The 24,261-nt window shown below is 34.8% G+C and overlaps 1 protein-coding gene across 2 annotated transcripts; it reads left to right on the forward strand.

The window, feature by feature from the left end:
• On the forward strand, positions 1-24,150 carry LOC106079007 (nuclear pore complex protein Nup85-like). 2 transcript variants are annotated; one of them, XM_056021829.1, is made up of 22 exons: positions 1-133; positions 7,114-7,207; positions 7,836-7,937; positions 8,507-8,567; positions 9,336-9,406; positions 10,023-10,136; positions 10,311-10,432; positions 11,616-11,741; positions 12,713-12,835; positions 13,538-13,669; positions 14,225-14,331; positions 14,692-14,781; positions 14,919-14,984; positions 15,972-16,022; positions 16,273-16,373; positions 16,674-16,759; positions 17,667-17,698; positions 18,197-18,297; positions 18,398-18,497; positions 18,915-18,966; positions 23,400-23,480; positions 23,866-24,150. In XM_056021829.1, the coding sequence occupies exons 1-22, from the start codon at positions 89-91 to the stop codon at positions 23,977-23,979; spliced, it is 1,971 nt and encodes a 656-aa protein (XP_055877804.1). In that variant the 5' UTR covers positions 1-88; the 3' UTR covers positions 23,980-24,150. The 2 variants fall into 2 exon arrangements, with proteins under 2 accessions (XP_055877804.1, XP_055877805.1); XM_056021830.1 differs by lacking the exons at positions 23,400-23,480; positions 23,866-24,150 and adding an exon at positions 23,004-23,117.
• Positions 24,151-24,261: the final 111 nt, after the last annotated feature.

Here is a 24,261-nt window from a genome sequence, read left to right on the forward strand (position 1 = left end):
AGGCCCTTAATTGAGAGTAAATGAGCAATCCAGGCTTTATTTTTAAGAGTTATCAAACTTTTTCTTTCGGCTTATTTTGATTATCAAAATGGCGGCATCCACAGTGGATGGCGAAGTTGAAGTATTTACACTTGTAAGTTGTTTTATTAAATTGTATTAGATTATAGTTCTAGATCTACTTGAAGTCTAGATTAGATCAGTGATGGGGTATATTTTTTAGGAGTGGGCCAAAATTTTTAAGGAAACATTTTGGCGGTCCATAGAATAATTATTTATTTATTATAAATATTTAGATCTCTCTAGTAGTCTCTTCTAGTACTACCAGTGTACCAGTCTTAGTCTACAGTACTACTGACTGACTACTAGAGTATTTAAACGTTTGGAAACACTTTGGCACGATCTTTTGTTTTTTATTTATAGTTCAGTAATGGCAATACCTAGAAAAAAAAAGAAAGTACCCAGAAAATCTTCAACTTTTAATCTATATGAACAAGTCAGTTGCAAGTCTCTGCATTGCATTTTTCATATTGAAATTCATGTAAACTTACTGTAGGGTCGTCAACATTTGAAAACACTTTTTCTCGAGGTGCAACAAATGAATACACTGAGAAGAATTTGTAAACACGTTAATTAAAATGTTTTTAAAATTAATTTTAATTTAAGATTCCTAACTAAAGTCATTTTTAACATTAATTTCAGCATCTATTCTTTCTTTTTATTTAGTCTGGAGTATAAATATGGTTGCCTAGACTTGCAGTATTTTAGGTGATATCAATGCCCCCTCCCCTTATAAAATACATGTTTTTTTTTTCTTGTTTTTTTTTTTTATTTTATTTTTTATTTTCTTTTTTTTTTTTTTTGCTTGATGCAGGAGATGTTTAATATTTAGACTCTGCTATAAATATTTTGGTATTTTTATTAATTTGATTTCAAAGAAATAAAACAATAACAACACTATGTTTTTTATACATATATAATATATTATATATATTTACATTTATATATACAAATATACAGCCAATATTTACAATTGATCTTTACAATTTTACAAAAAAACGTCTACATATTTATATACATATTTAGCCTTTAAGTATTTATTTAGCTGCAAAGGAAATGTTTGTTTTAAACATATTTACATTTAGATATATATACATTTTATACACATACTACATACACTAATACAGACATATAGCAGATGTTAACTCATTTTATACAATTAAAATTTGCATATTTGCATAAAGGCATGGAAACCGCCCAATGTCAAGATCATTGATCTGGGCAACATAATTGACACACAAAAGAAAGATCTTCAAGTTCTTCAGTTGTCAAATTATTTGACATGTGAGTGCATTCCACATGAAGCCACTGATCACATATTTCACACAGGATCTGAATATTTCCACCTTTTTTTGCCACAACCTGAGCAAGTATCTTTTGTGGTTTGATTTATTACTTGGTCAGCACCATCAACACCTGCAGCCTGCTCGTTTTCCATCTCTCCCTTCTTAATAATGGATTGTCATCGCTGTCTTCATCTATGTCTTTTGAAGTACTCGGTTTGTTCATTTTCTTAGCTTCTAGTTTCTTCCTTTCTATTACTTGCTTATGCATTTTTTTTCTACTTTTTCCTTGTCCTTCACAACTTTGTTAGTTGCCTTTTCTTATAGACATTTCATTTTTATCCATTGCCTCTATGGCAGCTTTAACAATTTCAGGCTTGTGGTGAATATATTTTCTTTTCTTTTCTGAAGCCATATAGACATTAATAGATGATCAAGTATTGGATACGGGTATCTAGACTGTCAAGGAGAAGAATAAAAAGTATAATAAACAAATCAAATTAATAAAGCAATTAGATCTAACTTAGTCATAGTTAGCTCTACTCTTATATTTTACTACTGTTTCCATTTGCTTCTCTATGACATTTGTAAATAATTGTAATCACCCCCCTTTTATTTCTAATTCTCTTCAGTGAATAATCTGGGCTGTTTAGTGCGTGTTTTCCAACCATTTTTAAACCCTAAAACACAAGTCTGCTATAGCTAATACGTCAGGATGCTTAAAAATAGCAATCACCCCTGACCTGGTTTCATTATCCCTACGTAGGAGAAAAAAAAAAGTTCACGTACCTGTGGTCTTTGACCCTGTGTAATCTCGATCGTCTGGATAGCAACGAATAGCAGACTTGCAGGAAAGAAACAGAAATGATGCATGCGCATTACCAATGTAGTAGTTTTCCATTTCCTTTTACAATAAAAGTGCTGTGATTAAAAAAATACGATGGGTGTTTCCAAACCGTGCGCGTTTCCAAACGTTTAAATACTCTAGTACTAGAGTTAACTAGAGTCTCTACTAATTAATACTATTTTAGTATTTATTATTTTATTAATTTTTTTAGTTAGATCTCATCATAATAATCATAATCATTCATTCATTCCGGGGCGCTGCACAGCAGGCGACCTGATAATGATTATACCGGACTCTTTTTTCTAATTTTTTTTTCTGTTAATATTTCATGTAATTTGTTACTACTCAATGTTTCAATGGATGTGCACTGTGTCTTTTGGATTCTAATGTTGGTATGGATTTTAATTTGTGTGGAAACGTGTATTTCAGTGGAGTTTTGTGGTAAGACGCTTGACAGTATGGACAACACACCCGCCATCTTGGAACCTAATAACAAGCCTAAGCCCAAGGCTTTAACCGAATAAATCCCTAGCGCAAAACGTAAGAAGAGAGGACGTAGAGGAGGAATACGAGTTAAGTGTAGAAGAAGAGGACAAAGAGGCTTCCTTCCACCCATCGTAACAGGCAATGTTAGGTCTTTACTAAATAAGATGGAAGAATTAACAGGTTGCTGTGAACATCTGTATCAATTTAGAGAGTGTTCCTTAATGTGTTTCACTGAAACCTGGCTCAATGATACGATACCCGACTCTTCTGTTGATCTCGATACATTTTACGTTTATAGAGCAGACAGAACAATTAATAGTGGAAAGTCAAAAGGAGGAGGACTCGCAATCTATATAAACAAGGAATACTGCAACGCCAATAATGTGAACATCAGGAATAAAATTTGTGACCCTAACATTGAACTTATGTGTGTCACACTTAGGCCCTACTACTTGCCTAGAGAATTCACCCAGGTGTGTGTTGTTGTTGTGTACATACCACCGACGGCTGACACAGCGACTGCGTCGGAAATAATTTTTGATGTGTTACACAATGTACAATCAAAACACCCGGACTCTGTTTGTATCGTAACTGGAGATTTCAACAACCTAAATATTGACAACACACTGTCAAACTATTGCCAGTATGTCTCCCTCCCCACAAGGCAGGGCAGAACGCTCGACAAATGCTACGTAAACATTAAGCAGGCTTACAAATGTAAAAGTTTGTTCCCACTTGGAGAATCTGACCATGTATTACTCCATCTTATACCAAATTACAAACCTACTCTTAAAACTACAAAGAGAGTTATAAAAACGGTCAAGATGTGGTCTGAAGAGGCTGTAGAAAAACTACGAGGATGCGTTGAGAAAACTAACTGGGAAATCTTTATTGAGAACTGTCCAGACATAAACGAACTAACAGAAACTGTTACCTCATATCTATCATTCTGCGAGGAGTTAACAATTCCAACAAAAACAATACAAGTCTATGGAAACAATAAGCCCTGGATGACCAAAAAAATCAAACACCTTATTACTGAAAAGAAAACAAAGTATAAGGCTAGCAACGAAGAGTTTATAAATGCTAAAAATAAACTGAGAAAAGCAATAATTGAAGGGAAAAAAACATACAAAGAAAAAATTGAGAATTTCTTTGCAAAGAACAACTCAAAACAATGCTGGGAGGGATTAAAGAAAATAACAGGCTGCGCCTCAAAACGAAAACAAATTTTAGTGGCTGATGATGAGAAATTCGCCAACGAACTAAATTATTTTTATTCTCGTTTTGACAAAGAAGATTTTGTTGATCTACACAAAGAACTTTTCAACACTCTGTCCAAAGGAAAACAAGAGCCCTACGTCAATTTTGTAACGGAGGATGAAGTGACATTGTTATTTAAAAGAGTAGACGTAACAAAAGCTTGTGGACCAGACAAAATTAGTGGCAAGCTGATCAAGCTATGTGCGGAGCAAATTTCTTCTATCTTCTGTCATATCTTTAACCAGTCATTGCAAACGTGCGTAATTCCAAACATCTGGAAAACTTCAGAAATCATACCAGTGCCTAAGAAACCAAAAATAGATTGCTTAAATGATTTCCGCCCAGTAGCACTAACACCTATTGTTATGAAATGTTTTGAAAAATATATCCTTAAACAACTTGTAGCAGCCTAGACCCTCACCAATTTGCATACAAAGCAGCTAGAGGAACTGAGGATGCCATTCTATTGCTTTTGGACCAGCTTTATAAGCATCTCGATATACCCAAAACATATGCACGAGTCCTCTTCGTAGATTTCTCCTCGGCTTTCAATACCATACAGCCACATCTAATGATAAACAAACTGAGTAACTTAAATGTAAGCCCTTACTTGCAAGCATGGGTTCTAAACTTTTTAACCCAACGGCCCCAGTATGTTAAAGTCAACAACACCAAATCGTCAACTCGAGTACTATGTACGGGTGCTCCACAAGGTTGTGTACTTTCTCCTGTGCTATACACTCTTTACACTAATGACATAAGAAGCATCTATGACTCAGTTAAACTCATTAAATTCGCTGATGATACTGCCATAGTCGGTCTTATTTCAGGAGACGAAACTCAGTATCGAAGCTCGATAGAAGAGTTTACAAACTGGTGCACCGACAACTTTCTAGAACTGAATGTAACAAAAACTAAAGAACTTATAATAGATTTTAGAAAGAAAAAACAAACTATACGTGAACTGCAAATAAACACTACATCTATAGAACAAGTAAAGGCATATAAATATCTAGGCATTATCATCAACAACAAGCTTTCATGGGAAGACCACCTTGGAACTCTGACAAAGAAAACAGCCCAGTGACTCTTTTTTCTATACAAACTCAACAGTTTTAAATTAAATAAGAAGATCCTTGAGACATTTTACGGCGCGACTGTACAAAATCTGCTAACATACGGAATAAGTTGTTGGCAAGGCAACGCCTCATCTAAACTGTTGCAACGTCTAGAAAACATCATTAAAAAAGCATCAAAAATTACACTCACAACATTACCACATTTAAAGGAACTTTTTGAACAAACGTGCCTAAGAAAAATCGAAAAAATCTTGGAAGACAACGGCCACCCGCTCCATCAGAACTACGCCAGGTCGTCGCGAAGTGGGCGACTGCTGTCAATCAAAACAAGAACGGAGCGGTACAAAAACTCGTTCGTACCTCACTCGGTCAGACTCTATCACCGCCACTCATTGATCAGGGAACATGAAATGCACCAAGATACCTGTGTGTAGTCGCTGAATGAACTCTTTATGTTGTCTGTTGTATTTATGTGTATTTTTCTGTTGTGTTGTCTTTATATGAGAAACGAGTCCTTGTAATCACAACAAATTTCCGTAAGGATCAATAAAGCAGTCTTAGTCTTAGTCTTAGTCTTCATCATATTCAATATTGAATTGATATTCTCATCATCTCATGAGTCTCATGAGATCTAAAATCTAGATATCTAATTATCTAATGATGACTAATCTAATTTTATTCTAATGAGTAATAATTAGATCTATAACTATATTATATAATGATAAAAAAAATAAAACACGAAAACAAACTCTACTGTACTGTGTACAGTCTACAGTGACACACTACTCACACTTCACTGTCACTTAAAGTGAGATTAGATACTACTTTATATTTAAGGCAGTTTTACAAGTCTAGTAGTCTATACCATTATTTGTGATGAGGCTCATTATCATTCATTATATTATGTTTATGGCAATGAATCTATGTTGTACTTGTACCTAATAACAACAACAAGACTGGTTTTATCTAGACAACTTCTCTAGAGACTATACAATGACCCATAAAAAAAGCAGACTATATTGACTATAAAATTGGAATGTGTTTTTGGTAACCAGAATTTGTGGTAAATGTTTTACATGTTTCGGATGTTCCTTCAGAGTTGAAGATAATTACTTCCTAGTCCAAACCTCCCGCAGGACAACGGGGGATGGGAGCGGGCAGGGTTTGAACCATGGACCATCGATAAATCTGAACGACAGTCCAGCGCGCAAACCGCACGACCAGGCAGTAACCTTGTTTATACATTGGTTTAAGTTCCTTTTTTTGTGGATATTTCAAAAAGCTGCTCCTCTATTTGGATTCATCTGTGATGGAGTTCAATCCCAATCAGTAATAGCTAAATAGTTGAATAATCTTTGATTTTAGGTCATCATACTATAGTATGTTATAGACATGAAAACAGTAGCAAGTTGATTATTATTAAAGTTATCCGATTGGAAAAACTGGCTTTAGCTGAAGAAAATATTTTATTAATATTTAATACATATATGTATATATATATATATATATGTATTAAAGTAGTGGTACATGTTAATTAGAGACAAATATTGGTTGTCCTGGCTGATTCATGCAATCATTTTCATAAAGTTTAAAAAGATCTAGAATTAGAATCTCAGATATATCTAGATCTAAGTATGGAAAAGGTGAAGTGAACCCTAAAAGATGTTGCCCTACTAAAAAAAATATGTCAGGTATATATGAATACTGAAAAAAAAAATGTGGATATTAAATACTTTTTAGATTCACAAACATTATTTGCATTGTCATGATGCAATTCTATGGTTTTTAGTTCCAACTCAGAAAAACTGTTCATGTTTTGTTGCGTAGGCCTATCTACTAGATTGTACTTAGAACTAGATCTCTAGCCGCATATGGTAAGATGGTAAGTGACATACACCGAGTTAGAACCCAAATTAAATGATAAAACCAAGTTTTTTTGTGTTTTTTTTTTCCTACATCTAAATGGCTGTAGAATATGCTAAATGTATCTCTTGCTAATCATATGGATAAAGAATTAAATACTAAAATAATTAATTTCTATCCATTTGTATCAATGTTTATATTATTTTAAAGCCATATTATTTTTGAACCTCAACAGCCCTTTAAAAAATCCAGGAACTTGAAGCTGAGAAGTGTCTGGGGCATGGGGAAGGAACTGTACATGTTTCAGTCACAGATACCTCACAAAGAAAGTAAGCAGAAATGAATAATTATTTGGTTCTTGTTATTTTTTAACTTTTTAGTAGCGCCTGATTCAAAGTTGTTCTTATTGTCATAAGAGTCAAGTCATCTAGGGGTTCTCAACCTGTGGGTCACGACCCCTTTGGGGGTCGATTGACGATTTGCCAGGGGTCGCCAAAGACCATCGAAAAAATTGATTGTTTTGTCTATTCTTCTGTTGCTGTATGTGTGTGAGCAGGGGGGGGGGGTGCGACAGAGTGGGGGGGTTATAAAAATGGGTCGCCGAGCTTAAAAGGTTGAGAACCACTGCCCTAGGCCATCTATAGCATATTTTTACTATACCACCACTTCTTTGAGAGGTCCATTTGTTGAAAGATAGCCCCCCCCCCTCCTCCAGGGAAGTTGTGGTGGATTGGACAATATCATTGAAAAAAACATTTTCTCATTTTGTCAAGCGCAATTAACTTGGTTCCAAATGTTCTGTACTGTTGTTTTTTTTTCAATTGGCTTGTACTTTCAACAGATATTTTTTCGCTCAGGCACCATGCTTAGACTGAGAAAGGAGTCTGTGGGCTTATTCAAAAGAAAGTAATAAACATTCCAGTAGTTCAATTATTTTGTTGTTGTTTTTTTTTCTAGGAGAAGAAAGTCAGAGAAGCTCCAGTGAGTCTAAAATTTTTGATGTTCAGTGGAATGCTGAGATGCATGATATAGCCAGAAAATTGGTGAATGAAACACACAGTAAGTCACAAAGTTCACTTAGTTATTATAGACGTTAATAAATAGTGGTATTTGTTAGGTGTTTGTTGTAAACATTCAGGGCACCTATCAGGGGGGCTCGAGTTTGAATCCTGACTTGAGCTGAGTTGTGTTTGCTGAATGCCTAAAGGCAACATGGGAATCTTTAGGGAGGGTGTATTTGGGAGAAGGTTCCCATGCTGCCTTTAGGCGCTCAGCAAACTTAGCTTGAGTCTGAATTTAAACTCAAGCCCCATTGTTAGGTGACCAAGCATTGTGGCCTCTCAGCTACACATCCCCTAGTCTTAGTTTAATGTTATTGTTGTTGTTTTTAATAAATTTGTAGATAAACAATAAATTGTTACTTCTGTGGCATTTTACGTCTCGAGAGACGATCTTTTCCCTATGCAACTTCTTGTGTGACTAAAGAGGCCAATCCTTGATACACAGCTGCGATCGCAGGTTGGGCATATATAATCACCACCAGCCGTTGCATTTTCACCCTTCTTTCTGCTTCTGTTGTGTATGACATCTGCAATTGTTATTAAGTGAATGACAAATGTTCTTTTCAGATATTTTTGTAATATTGCAAGGTCAAGTGAAGAGTCTATCTCAGTCCATATTGTATTCACAGTGAGTATTGGCGTGAATTTCTATGAAAAAATATTTGGATGACATTGCTTTATATTGTGGTTGCTCCAGAGAAATTCATTAAGATATTGCGGCGCTCAACTTAAAATTTAAAAAATTACTGTGAGAAACAGAATTAATAGATAGTGAAGCCTAGAAACATTTGTAACTCTCAAATGATGACTATGTGAGAGCACCACCCTTGTTGCAAATGATCTAAGAAGGTCAATATTATAATCTGTTGTAATCCTTTCCCATAGGCTTCTAATGAACTTTTTTTAGAACATTTCTAAGAAGTATGTCATTAATGAGGAGGCGTGGTGGCTGAGTGGTAAAGCACTTGGCTTCCAAACCGAGGGTTCCGGGTTCAAATCCTGGTGAAGACTGGGATTTTGAATTTTGGGATTTTAGCGTGCCTCTGAGTCTACTTGCTCTAATGGGTACCCGACATTGGTTAGGGAAACGTAAACATGGTTGGCCATTGTGCTGGCCATATGACACCCTTGTTAACCATGGGCACAGAAACATCGCTAACCGTGGGCCACAGAAACAGATGACCTTTATATCATCTGCCCCATAGATCGCATTGTCTGAAAGGGGAACTTCACTTTTTTTTTTGTCATTAATGACTGTTGTTCTAGTATTGTTTGTTTTTATAAGCAATGCACATTTCTGCACTCTACGACCCAGTCTCTATAAACCCGAAAGATCCTTCTCAACTCATAGAGTACATCGTTTAAGTTTATTTAAATCCATTCTTTTCACCTTTAGGCTGCGTAAAGCAAGTAAACAGTACAGAGCAGTGTTAAAGGCTTGTAGTATGGAGCTGATGCAGATTGCAGGTAAGGACAAAAAGACATTAGCTTCTAATGCAACACTCATGTTTCTCTTCATAATTCACCTCACAGCTAGTTGTTGTTGTTTAAAATTTACAACTGAATCATAGGAGAAAGAAGTAAACATTTTAAATTCAGATATATTTTTACCAAGCTTATATCAACTCCTCTGTAAAATTTTAGAACATATTTTTCTCCCACACCCAATCTGGGATCAAGTTGAAATTTTGTATAATTTTTTCTAGTAGCTGACAAAACTAGAATCAATTTAAAAATTAACGAATTGGTTAATTAACTATTGGTAATTAATTATTTTGTTTGGTATTGAAAAAGGTAAAGAAATTTTACTTGACAGAGATATGATGATTTTTTTAAAAGTATTTTTTATGTTTTTTCTTGCTGTAACTATCAGTTGGAGGCCTATATTTTAACGCTCAGTTTGAGGCCTATATTTTAACTCTCAGTTTAAGGCCTATATTTTAATTTTCAGTTTGAGGCCTATATTTTAACTCTCAGTTTAAGGCCTATATTTTAACTTTCAGTTTGAGGCCTATATTTTAACTTTCAGTTTGAGGCCTATATTTTAACTCTCAGTTTGAGTGCCTATGTTTTCTGCTTACAGATTCTTGCACTGATGAAAGTAAAAAACTGAAATATGAAGAGCACATCCAAGAGTTTGAGATGGTTCAGCTCATTTGGAGTTTGTGTGAAATACTGTTCATAGATGTTGCTCCAGGTAAATGTGGACATTCTCCTAAAGCTCTTGTTTTTCTCATTTTATTGACTCACTGCCTTTAAGTACTTATAGCTGTAGCTTGGAAATACTCTGTGCACTGACTATGGAAATTGTTTAATGTCTTGTCTACTGATAATCTTTTAGTTGCTTCTCTCCTAAATGTATTTTATTCAGGTGGCCTTGTACTCACCTCTCTCCTCGATTGGCTACAGTGGCATTTCCAAGAGGGGAAACAACTGGCTACCAAAGTCATTCATTCAGACCAACCTTGTGAACATCCCCAATATTGGGAGGCTGTAAGTCATGTTTATATATAAATTAATAAATGGTAATGGACATTTATGGTACTTGTTTTCAAAAAGTTTTCTTTTGATTAAGATCTATTTTAGGACAATTTGCCCTAGTTTATCAGGGTTCTAGCAACCGACAAACAAATAAAATTTCAGCAACTTAGTTTCGGTTGAAGTTTTTAAAACCAGAGGAAAGTGGTTTCCTTACAAAAAAATACAGAAATGAAGCCTTTCTAGTGTTGACAATTACACGCAAAAAAAAAAAAAAAAAAAAAAAAAAAAGGATAGTAAGATGTGAATCACTTTAAAAATGTAGCAGACTGAGCCTGAGGTTTTATGGGCTGTGTCTACTTCTTAGTTAGTTCTTCCTCAATTTTCATTCAGTCCACACAAGAACAATTTACTCCTTGCTCATCATCAGCTAAACAGTTAGTCCATTATGTAATTATTATTTTTTTCACAATTAACCATGCTGTGTTTCCACACTCCCCCCCCCCCCTTTTTTTTTTTTTGCAATGCTTTCATATCATTCTCAAATTAGTTTTGTGTAACCCCTCCCCCCCCCAAAAAAAAATTCCACACTGTCCACCACTACCATCTATTCATGCTGCCTTTGTCTCCTCTTAGAGCCGGTGTCACACAATTAAATCTAGCTCACTCCAAAGTTCCTTCTTTCCTGCAGCACAAAACTGATTAGATTCCAAGTTAGTAGAATAGTGACACGCTTTCAAGACTTTCTAGTTTGTTTAGTGTGTTTGGCTTATGGAATACACACAATGCATTAATTAGAAGAAAAGGCATTATAATTAGGAGTAAATAATTTAAGGGTACAAACATTTTTTATTTATTTTTTTTTACAAAATCTTGTTGAAACTTTTTGTTTATTATTTTAAACAAGAATTGATAGCCTTAATAATTGTTAGTACCCATTATAGTTGTCAGCTTAAATAATTGGCCTAATTAATATTAATAAATTAATGTTAAACAAATATTCTGAAAACCTGTTTAGTTTGTTTTTTTTCTATCGCAATTTTAAATTACTACTCATATTTATATATATATACCATAGACATATGCAAAGATACGCACACAAAATCTTGCTTACGGTACAAATGCACAAATGTCTGCTTAGGTTTAATATCTATGTATAACGTTTTGCCATGGCTCTAGATTTCTATTTCTTTCCTAGATCTATCGTCTGCTACTCCAGGGAGATACAGAAAATGTCAGAAAGTTGCTGGCCCTTAATGTCTACAGCCACTCCGACTCCTTTATTGCCGCTGATGAAGTGTTGAAAAAGATGCCACGCTGGACAGTAAGTGTCTTGACTAGTATGCACTCCTGTTATAATTAAATTCATATTGGCACTTATGCTTTTTTATTTTTTATTTTTTTCAAATTAGTAAACAGACAATTAGTAATTATACTAATTAGTTTGTAATTGCTTAAACCAATCCCTGTCGAATTTAAAATGAGAGAGGCATAATTAAGAAGGCTGGTATTGGTTTCGCAGGATCAATGAGAGTGAAAAAAAAAGAATAATAAAGAAGTATATGTAACCCTTTCAGAACTAGCCATCTAGGGGCAGATGCTGTAAATCTCAGTCATCTGTTTCAATGGTCAACAGGGTGTGTTGGGGCCAGCAGAACGACCGAGATGAGAATGTGGGCATTTTCTTTATGAGACACATCATTCCACTTTGTTTAGAAATAGAACATTGTGGCTGTATGGAGGAGCTCTAGACCTCATGTTTAGCAATCAGTACTTAGCAACCTAGTGCAGATCTTTGTCTTTATTGTTGCCTATAGAATCAGTTGAACCTTCTTACTTCATCTGGTATATGTACCTTTAGGGTTAAAGGGGAAATGATAGAGTTACTATTTTTTTTTTTTATGACAATTAGTAATTCATTATTCATATCTCTCATGAAATAGCTGCCTGATGCCAAATATTATGTTTTGATTTTTAAATAGCTGTGTGATGTTAAATGTTATGCTTTGATTCTTGAAATCAATGTATTGTGCTCAAATGTTATGCTTTAGCTGTTTTCAATTTCAGTATCAACATGCTCAGTCTGTGTGGCATTTGTCTCAAATGTTAAGTTTTCTATTTCAGTATCAACATGCTCAGTCTGTGTGGCATTTTTCTCAAATGTTATGTTTTCTATTTCAGTATCAACATGCTCAGTCTGTGTGGCATTTTTCTCAAATGTTAAGTTTTCTATTTCAGTATCAACATGCTCAGTCTGTGTGGCATTTTTCTCAAATGTTATGTTTTCTATTTCAGTATCAACATGCTCAGTCTGTGGCAGAATATGAAATGAAATGGAGGCACTGGAGGGAAGAATGTGTACGCAGATATGAAGCTGCACAGTTTGCTGCCTACCCTGAACTTGAGACCATTGTTCAGGTAGCACAGCTTTTGTCAATCTCTCGTTGAACTGCTACATCACTCAGTTGTTTAAATTGTATTTTTCAAACTATCTTATCTTATGTAATCTTGTCCTACATGTCATGCGTCTAGTCATGCATGTTAACCAATGACTTAAATTCTGTCAAGTCATTGGTTACCCTGGCTTGCTCAGGCAACCCCTTCCACTCCCTAATAGAGCTAGGGAAGAAGGAATATTTGTGTAAATTTGTCCTAGCATATGGAACGAGTCATGTGCCTTTATATTTGTGTCTTTCTGAATATTTTATTTTGTTTTTTGTATTTGAAGATTATGGTTCAGTGTTTTATGTATAATTGCTACTTTGCTTTTGAGTCTTCTCTCCAGAAAGCTTTCTAAATTTAAAGTTTTCACTAAAGGTGTTACTCTAGTCAAATGTTAGTTAATTATGAATCTCACTGCTCTATTTTGTGCCAGTTTCAATGTCTTAATGTTTTCTTGACAAGTGCCTACAATGTCATAAACCTGTAGGGCACAAGTTTCCTGTTGACCATCATTTGTATCTGCTCTTACTAGAAACTCACCAGGAACCACCACCACCCTCTCCCTTTTTTTTTTTTTTTTTTTTTTTTTTTACCTACCACTTTTTGTCTACTTTTAATTTGACAATAGAAAGATATTGACTTAGCTCCCTTACTCTCCCCTCCTCCTCCCCTTCCCAGGTATTGTGTGGTGATGAGGCAGTGTTCAAAGATTTGAAAGACTGCTGTGAAACATGGTACCATCTCCTGGTGTCCAAGCTACTGTATCAGAACCCAACATGCAGAATACAAGATCTCACTTATGAAATTAAGGTAAACAGTACTGTACATAACCTCCCAATGTGCATGTTGTCCACAAACACTAGACTAATAATAATTATATTATCATTGCTTTAACACACATCTATAAAGATTTTGGCTTTAAGTGATAAAAAAAAATGTGTAACATTACAATCTTATAATGTGAAATTCCTGGCCTAACCCATTCTATGAAATGATTGAAATATGTGTCATTTCTTCTCTTGTAGCCACTGGGTTTTATCCCTTCTCTTGTGTCTTCTTTATGTTTAACTCTTTCTCTCCGTAATTATTTTCCTACATTTCGACGGAAATCTTCATTTTGCCCATTACTATTTCCCTACCCTGTTATGATTAAGCTTCAATAACTTTGTTGTTTGTTATTAGAAAATGTTGTATTTGGTATAGAATTAAAGGGGATAACACAAAATAAGTTTATAAAATTAAACATTAATTTAATTTAATGAGGTCAAATCAACGATGGTATCGTTAATTAGGAGAGAAAGCGTTAAGAATGTCTCATGTGTACTTAAAAAAAAATTAACTCCTTCGTTTGTGTCCACTTTACAGCCCTGCCAAGCAGTGTACTCAAACTCCAGTCCACAGATACAAGAACTAGATAACATTCTTCAAGCTGCCTTGGAATTTGATCTACATCAGGTCATTAAAGACAGTTGGTAAGTCTAGAAGTGTATTAGTTAGATAGGTAAATTGAAATTATTCATAATTTTCTTGACCTATTCCATGTCAAATGTTAAGCCAAATAATATGCCGAAATGTTGCAGCAAATAACAGTTACATGCAAATGTCTTTGATTCTGTACTGAAACACCAACCCTTAAACAGTCACTTTGTGTAGGCCCAATGCTGATTAGTCCTATTTTTTGGTGTTTTAAGAATGGTTAGAACTATTTTTGTTGAAACTATAGGTGAAGAATATTCTACATCAATGAAATAAAAATATCTATTTTTTAAGTTTTCTTAATGACCCTACAACATAAAAGAGCATAATTTCTGGGTTGTTGTTTTTTTTTCCAGTACTTTCCTAAGTAATCGCAGTTGGTGGTTTGTGTCTCACTTAGCTGACATACTGCACCACTGTGGTCAACTAGATCCACAAGAATTGCCGTAAGTTATTTTCAGTTATTTGTAATTTTCTTTACTTATGTTTGCTTTCTAAGAATTTCTTCGCTAAAAGAAAAACACTCACTACATGGTAAACTAGTTTTTTCCTAAAAAATTTTTTTTTGATGCTTTGCTCCCAGGTTTGGCTCCAATCTCCGAGAGTATTTGCTGTTAGAATATGCCACTTCATTGATGGCACACAAAAGGTATGGTTAATGTTCTACAGAATACAGATTATAATTACCGTCCACAGATATATATATATTTATAGCTTTTATATAGTGCTACTTTCATGCTTATAGCATGCTCAGAGCGCTTTTGGTCCAATCTCATTTGTGGGGGGAAGGGGTATCTAGGAGTTGGAGTTCCGTGCTACCTTTAGGCGCTCAGTAAACGCAACTCTGCCCGAGTCGGGTGTCGAACCTCGAGCCCCCTTCTAGGTAGCAGAGCCAAGCAAAGTTCTAGCGCACTTAGCCTCTCGACCACGCTTCCCACAGATAAACACATAATCATTAACGCACCTGTTATAAAATTATGTATATTTCAAAACTAGCCTTCTAAAAAATATATATATATATATATATAAGACATGATGTGGAGCGGGTGGGGAGAAGAAAAAAGGCACCAGTTTTGATTGTACATAACTGAATAAAAACCTCTTACATTGAAAAACTGCTCACGTCTGCTCAATGAAGTATTTTTAAAAAGTCAAATTGATTAAAAAAAAATGTTCACAGAATTTCTTCTATCACTTCACTTGAGGCATGATTTAGTTATCTGTCAATCCAGAAAATAAATGACATTGTTATCTCGTCAGTCCAGAAAATAAATGACTTTGTTATCTGTCAGTCCAGAAAATAAATGACTTTGTTATCTGTCAGTCCAGAAAATAAATGACTTTGTTATCTGTCAGTCCAGAAAATAAATGACTTTGTTATTATTTGCAATTTTGAAGTCTACCCTCTTCGAGATGGTCTACCCTCTTCGACATGGCCTAAATTGTGCAGATGTGCCAAAAACTCTAACTCTTCGAGCCTAAAGATGCGATTGTTTAGTCTTTTTTTTTTATCCACACTGTTTAGTTTATAAGCCGTTTACAATTACATTGAGGTCATTTCTGCTCTCTACAGAGTTTACTTTTAGCTATAGAACTCAGAACTTGTAGATACAATAAACCAAGATTCTTATTTCAGTTTATACCAAGTTGGCATAGATTATCTTGACTTTTGTCCAGTGTTTGGAAGGTTAGTGCCTAAATTAACTTTTTTTAAAATTTAGAATAAATTAAATCTTTTACTTAAAACTTAAAATATTGAACTTTCTCCAAAATATTGAACTTTCTCCAAGATATTGAACTTTCCCCAAAATATTCTAATCAAAAAATGCTTTTCTTTTCTTTTTTAAACTTAAATAAAATGAATTTAAATAGTTGAGTATTATTTATATATTTCAGTTTTACTTGTTATAATATTCCTAATTGTATTTTTTGCACAGGTCCTACATTGAAGCGTATGTTGAACGTATTCCTCTAGAGACAGAAAGAAAAGCTCATAAAATATTACATATTTGTCTGGAGCGAGATTTGTTAGTTCAAGGTGAGTAGAGTAACATTTCTTTTTATAAAGAAAAGCTAGTAGAGCCTAATTGCAGATCCATTTCTTCCTATCAAGATTATACGAACCTTTAGAGTGTAGCTTAGTCCAAACCAGCACTAGCGTTTAAATAGTTTACTAAGTCCTCTTTGTATTTTATTATTATAACAAGTGTAGACACTTTGGGGGAAGGGGGGAGCTGAGAAGTAAATCTAAATATTGTAATTTTTTGTTCACAAATTTTTGTTTTATATTACGTTCACCAAAAGATTTTTTAATAACATTTTTTTTTGTATTGTCCAGCTCAAAGCATTTGTAAAGTTATGGGCATGAAGTGTCTGAAACAAGAAAGATTTGGCAGTGCTCTCTCTTGGTTTCTTAAATCTAAGGTAAAAACTAATCAAGTTGTCCAGCTGTAAAATAGTTTTGAAATTTGCTTGTTAGTTTGATCTTCTGGCGGACTGATTTCATCAAGGGAAGACAGGAAAACAAGGCAAAGTAACTTATGTGTTTAAGACATTATAGCTTAATATATACACGGAGCAATAGAGATGAAGTCTGTTAAAGATTGAAGCCTTGAAACCCTACTACCACTCAGGATGTATCCCTGATAGTTCTTCTGTCATTGATACCATTCTAAGTAGCATCATTTTTTCCCTGAAAGTTCTTATGTCATTGATACCATTCTAAGTAGCATCATTTTTTCCCTGAAAGTTCTTATGTCATTGATACTATTCTAAGTAGCATCATTTTTTCCCTGCAAGTTCTTCTGTCATTGATACCATTCTAAGAAGCATCATTTTATCCCTGAAAGTTCTTATGTCATTGATACCATTCTAAGTAGCATCATTTTATCCCTCAAAGTTCTTCTGTCATTGATACCATTCTAAATAGCATCATTTTATCCCTCAAAGTTCTTATGTCATTGATACTATTCTAAGAAGCATCATTTTATCCCTGAAAGTTCTTGTAATTGATACCATTCTAAGTAGCATCATTTTATTGAGACTGGATACCCTGGTTGCTTTTGCTCATTTGTTTCCAGTTCCCTAAGGTGACACGCCCCAGGGAATCCCTTCATTATTCTTGTATGTTATCTCCATCTTTCCTGGGGGACTGCTATCTCCCAATCACTCAGCTTATTTCATGGAACAATTCGTCTCTTTTTCATTTGTCTAGCAGGTTTTCATTTAATCCTTACCCCACTATAGGGTCATTGACAATTATCAACATAAAAATGAGATCATTCTTATCAGCCATTCGTTTTAAACATGGTTTTTATTTCTATGTTTTCAGGATGCCACAGTCATCAAACAAGTTACAGATAGGTTCGTTTGTTTCTGGTTGTTTATAAAAGATAATAAAAACTGTACATTGAGCACAGCTTACGCTGTAATGCAAAGAAAATACAAAAAATCTTCCCTTTCAGACCTTTCGATCTATAGGGCAGATGATGTTAAGATCATCTGTTTCTTTGGCCATGGTTAACCAGAAGGGTATCATGTGGCCTGCCCAACAAATTACCGCCTTTACTTTCCCCAAATTAAGTCAGGTACCCTTTAGAGTTGGTGCCCTGAAAATCCCAAGATTCAAAATCCCAGTCCTCACTGAGATTTGAACCCTGGACCCTCGGTTTGGAAGCCAAGTGCTTAACCATCTGCACCCCCACACTGTCTTGTAGCAATAGCTTAATAAAAAGTTAGTTTTTTTCACTCTTAATTATGAAATATGTTATGCTCAGGGCTGGTTAGTTTAAATTGTATGCCGAGAGTATCTCACTGTCATTTTTGTATAACTCTCACCTTGATTCTTCACTTCTTGCAAAGGTTCCTGAACGAGTATTGTGAAGAAGGTAAATTCTCTCACCTTGACCTCATTGACCATCTTGGGCCATCCATGTTGATAACTAACAGTTTAACATTTTTAGGTAAGTCTCCTAGTCAGTATTCTTTCTCATTGCATATTATTGCATTACAATCATTGCATTTTGTACAAGAGTAAATAAGTTAAGGTTATTTTTGTTTCAGCTAAATACCGAGAGTTTCACACTTTCTATAACAATGGAGACGTCAAAGGAGCAGTTAATCTTTTGCTGTCCCTGATTTCCTCTAGACTGGCACCTAAATTGTGAGTAATTGATATCCTTTAATACGTTTTTTCAAATTGGAACGATGAAAATTAAAAATGTATCAGCATTGTCTGAAAACTATCACTTCTTTATCTCTGAAATTTCTTTCTTCCATTTTCACACACGTCATCGAGAGAAAAAAATGTTTTAATCTTGTAAAAAAAAAAAAATTTAAAATTTATATTCATAATGATGTGGGTCCATGAGAAAAAATATTTTTAATTTTTATCGTGCAGTTTCATTGAACTATAACATTTTAACCATAGCCAAAATGTATGCAATTGTGTAATAGGGCAGTACTTTGCAGCAAGCTTTAGAGAAAAACTGGCAGGGTTATCTTATGATGGTTTCATTTGCATTCTATTAAAAAGCTAGAAATCAGTTAACACAGACTTAAATTCATTAATTCTTTTCAGTTTCTGGATGACTATGTTGATGGATGCATTACCTCTTTTAAATCTTCCTGAGGTTAGTCCCTTTCTATCACTTAGATCTAGTTTTTACATTTAAGTTGTAGCTGGGTGGAAAAATGCAGTGTTGGTTTGTCAGTACAAATTACATAGGTCAGTTGATTTATTACTTGTATGAGTTTGATGTTGGGGCCTTCATTTTGTTCCTCATCATTGTGTTGGTAAGCCTTTATTTTACACATGCAAATTGTCAAGGTGGGTTTTACTGGTTTAATTTGGGGTTGGCTTGAATTGACTGGGTTCTCCACCTCGGCAGACAAATGCAGTAATAAATGACTGCAACACAAAGTCAATTTTAGCTTTAAAAAAGTCAATTCACTGTTAACATAAACATTTAATCGTTAATTCAATACATAAGTAATGGTCTATGATTCAGGCAATATCAAATAACAGTGTATAGTAAAACATATTTGTTTACTTCACACAATCAAGTATGACTATACAGCAGTGTTTCTCAAACTTTTTTGTCTGGCGGCACAGTAAAAAAACTACAAAAATTTCGCGGCACATCATGAAGAGCAAGTTATTTTATAATAAAAAGGAAAAAAGTATTTTACCTGTTTTGAAGTATTACATTTAATTTGAAGGGTTTGCCTGTTGTTTTTTTAGAGCAAATGCGATCTAATCGAGACTCCAGAGTCGACAAACAAACTCGTATTTCATCGTCTATTGTAAGAAGTCTCTCTTTTTTCTTAGATTTGATTTCAGTCAATGCTGAAAATCCAAACTCACAAACCCATGAAGATGCAAATGGAAGAATTATTTTTATTGCTTTTAAACTGATTGAATGATATAACTTGTTGATTGAAATCCAAAACTTATCCAGGCTTTTCTTGTCAAAACTTGACTTAAGAACTGCATCGTTTTTTAAATCAATGAGCTGCTCTGCTTCTTCAGTTTTCAGATTTGTAGCCTCATTGTTTCCAAATGGATAACTGACCCATCCATATTCATTACTTCCAACTGTTGGAAAGTAATGCTGCAATGCTGACTGCAAGTGTGTCAAAATGTCCAGAATTTCGGGGGTGATTTCTTTATTTGAAGCACATTCATAGTAAGTAGGAAAGCAGTCGAAGACTCCTTTCGAGATCTTACTTTGCCACAAAGACAATTTTTCACCAAATGACTTCAGTTTTGAGGATGCAGTGATGATGGTTTCCGATGGTCCTTGAAGACTTAAATTCAATGAATTTAATTTGTCAAATAAATCAGAGAGAAATGTCACCTTAACCCACCAGATTCTTTATTTGAAGCACATTCATAGTAAGTAGGAAAGCAGTCGAAGACTCCTTTCGAGATCTTACTTTGCCACAAAGACAATTTTTCACCAAATGACTTCAGTTTTGAGGATGCAGTGATGATGGTTTCCGATGGTCCTTGAAGACTTAAATTCAATGAATTTAATTTGTCAAATAAATCAGAGAGAAATGTCACCTTAACCCACCAGATCTCGTCATGAATAGAAAATCCAAAGTCTTTTTTGTTTTCAGCCTCCAAGAATGAAATCAGCTCAGCCTTGAGTTGGACGACACCTTTAACACTTTTCCCCTGGAGAGCCAACGAACGTTGGTGTGATACAGGAGACATTTGTAGTCTGAATTCATTGCTTCACAAAGCTCTGAGAAAAGTCGGGATGCAAGCGGTCGAGATTTGATGAAGTTTACAACTTCAATCACTTGATCCAGAGCAGACATCAAATCTTTCGGTAAAGATTTGAAGGCAAGAGCTTCTCTGTGGATCATGCAGTGAACAACTAATACATTTGGATTTTCTTGACGCACAAGAGTGACGAATCCCTTTCTATTTCCCTGCATGGAAGGACAGCCATCAGTGCAAACGCTGACACAGTTTTTCCTTTGTAGTTTGAAGAGCAAAATGTTTTCCTTCACCACTTTAAAAATATCTTCACCTTTGGTCGTAGTTGGTATGTCTTTGCAAATATAAGAATTCGTTGACACATTTTTCATCCTTTATGAACCGAATAAAAGCTAGCAGCTGGGCTTTGTCGCTAACGTCAGTGGATTCATCAACTTGAAGAGACCACAGCAGAGACACTTCATCGTCAGTCACGTTGAAGTGTTCGCAGATTTGATCTTGTAAATCTGACGATAAGTCTTCAATTCTGCCCGAGATATTATCATTTGAGAAATGAACTTTTTTAACTTTTTCGGCGGCATCGGGTCCAAGGATAGTTTCAACAACTATTGCTAAAGCTGGTGCAATGATTGATTCAGCCTCTGTGTGTGCTTTCTTGCGTTTTTGTTAATAATTGAGCAACCTTATAACTTGCAATCAATCCCTTTTCTGTCAGCTTTAGGTACTTCGTAAGTTTCTTAGCTTGTTTATTTTGTTGAGCCCTGATGTTTTCAACGTATTTTTTCGGTTGCGCTTTTATAGCTGGATATTTTGTCTCCTAGTGTCTCTTCAATTTGCTTGGAACAAGCGCCTCATTCGACAGAATTGCATTGCAGATCAGACAGAATGGCAATGGAGCATCTTCAGGTCCCGAAGATATGAAACCATATCCGATGTGATCTTCTTTGTACCTTCGTTTGGTTCCTTGCTTTTCATTTAACACTTTCGTGGTTTCATTCTTGCTAACGTATTTCTTCATGGATAACAATGAATAAGGCTTAGTGATAACTTGTTATTATTAGCATACACCTAAAAAATTTACATGAAACGCATCGCTTATTATTATCGTTACCAATTCAAGAACTGCTGTGCGTCTGCTAAGGCGGCCTACATTTGAGTCATTATAATAATATATGTATAGTTAAAAAATTCCATAATATGAATAAATAACACCCCTTTCCGTCATAATGGAGCGATCCACTACTACTACTGGTCATTGCAAGTAAAATAAAAATTTAATAGTAGGCAGACCTGTGTAACGCCTGCACGTGTTCTGAAAACTCCCGTGGCACACCTGCAAATCTTCGGCGGCACACTAGTGCCGCGGCACACAGTTTGAGAAACACTGCTATACAGCCTAACCACATAGAGCCAGTTACAGGATACAGTCACAGGATGAAGTCACAGGTGCAACTCTCAGAGACTCAATCTCCAACATGCTGCTATTGCATCTAGGCAGCCATGACTTAGCTCTGCAATAGCCAAGACCTGACTCAAATGCTGCCTAAGATCTGGCTCAATCATGGCCGTAAGCCTAGCTGCCTGTATAACATACAATAGAGATCTAGTGATGCTGCTAACTGAAACTTGAGCAACAAGGCAAACACCAACAAATAAAGCCCTGCCTATGTAAGTCTGTTTACTTACCCTTCAACTAGGGGAAAGCAGCAGTACAATGCAGAACATCAACAACAAATACCTTCTAAAAGAGAAGAGTACTAGGAACACACATTCTTAGCAGAAAACTTTAGGATTGTGGGATTGTTAAAACTTTCTAGGCTGCGCTGTCTGAATTTGTGCATTTTAAAAAAAGGCCAACTATGGAAAATGAAATGATCTGCTAAAATGACTCCAGCAATTTGTAAGACTAGAAATATAGTTATATTTTGTTGATGTTATCTGGTTTCTCTTAATAGAAAAGCATTGTCAACTGTACACATTTTCATTCTGACTTACAATATTCCAATTCACTTCAGTGATAATGTCATTAAATCTGTTTTAAACTTGGTAGTGGCTGTCAGTGAAAGAATACATTTTATTAAGTCTGAATCTTTTCATAATTTGTTGGTTTTTTTTTTTATTTAGATAAAACATCTCTGTAGTGTAACTGAGTTGTTTATTTTCTGCGTCCAGCATGTAAGAGGGTCATGTCCAGTGTGTGTGTGTTCATAGTACTTAATGTTATGTGAGCCGTGTTTGTGATCCTTCACAGTCTGTTATAATCTTGTTGAATAAAGCCATGGTATTGGTAATTCTAGTAAAGTTATTTCATTACAATCTCTATACATTCTTTTTGTTTAGGTTGTTTTTAATGTCAGCCAGACCTATGAATTCCTGCACTGTTTAGATATTTTAGTAGTGTTATTCCATTACAATCTCTATTACATTCTTTTTGTTTAGGTTGTTTTTAATGTCAGCCAGACCTATGAACTCCTGCACTGTTTAGATATTCTAGTAGTGTTATTCCATTACAATCTCTATTACATTCTTTTTGTTTAGGTTGTTTTTAATGTCAGCCAGACCTATGAACTCCTGCACTGTTTAGATATTCTAGTAGTGTTATTCCATTACAATCTCTATTACATTCTTTTTGTTTAGGTTGTTTTTAATGTCATCCAGACCTATGAACTCCTGCACTGTTTAGATATTCTAGTAGTGTTATTCCATTACAATCTCTATGACATTCTTTTTGTTTAGGTTGTTTTTAATGTCAGCCAGACCTATGAACTCCTGCACTGTTTAGATATTCTAGTAGTGTTATTCCATTACAATCTCTATTACATTCTTTTTGTTTAGGTTGTTTTTAATGTCAGCCAGACCTATGAACTCCTGCACTGTTTAGAAGAGTTACAAAGAGATGGCACCTCTAATTATAAGGTAAGAGCAATCTTTTTTTTTGTGTGTGGAATCAATGCAATGACTTGTTTTACCATTTACAGACCTTCCTTAAAGAGATGAAGATATTAAATTCCACTTTCGTTCATTTGTTGATCCAATTATTGTCACATGGAGATATAACAATGATATTCTAAGCTGATTCACACTTGGTCCATGCTTGAATGGTGCTTGGAAAGAAAGAGTTTACTCGAACAATATCAAGGGAAGATTTAAATCTAATGAGTTCAAACTATAAACTAGAAATGTCATACAGTGCTTTACAGTACTGGTATTGTGTTTTTGGTATTCAAACTTAATATTATATTTTATATCATGATTTGCATTCTTTAGTCATTAAAATAATGTTATTTTCTTTTATTTGTAGAATCTTAAGGAAACAGAAATTGAGAAGTTGAAACTTCTTAGGATTGCATTGACCAGAAATTTGGCAAATGCCATTCTCCAAGAGAGGTCTGTCAGAACTGTCAGTATATCCTAGCTGCCACCAGGAATTAGACATCTTCCTGTTACAATGAAAAGATGGAGAGGTCAGAGGTCACTGTTATGATAATGCTGGTTTTCTAATCTCCCTTGCCTATGTAAAATAAAACTGTTCCATGTATGAATATATGCTTTTTTTTTTTTGTATATTGTCACTGACTGCTCAGTGCAGAAAATAAAAAAAAAAAATTCCTTTTTTTCTCGTTTTGAGATTTATTGGACTAGAATGTTAAGTTTCATAGCACTAAATTAAACAGACATGGCGACACTCATTTCTAAA

This window comes from Biomphalaria glabrata, chromosome 2 (genome assembly GCF_947242115.1).
Source record: "Biomphalaria glabrata chromosome 2, xgBioGlab47.1, whole genome shotgun sequence".
Lineage (NCBI taxonomy): Eukaryota > Metazoa > Mollusca > Gastropoda > Planorbidae > Biomphalaria > Biomphalaria glabrata.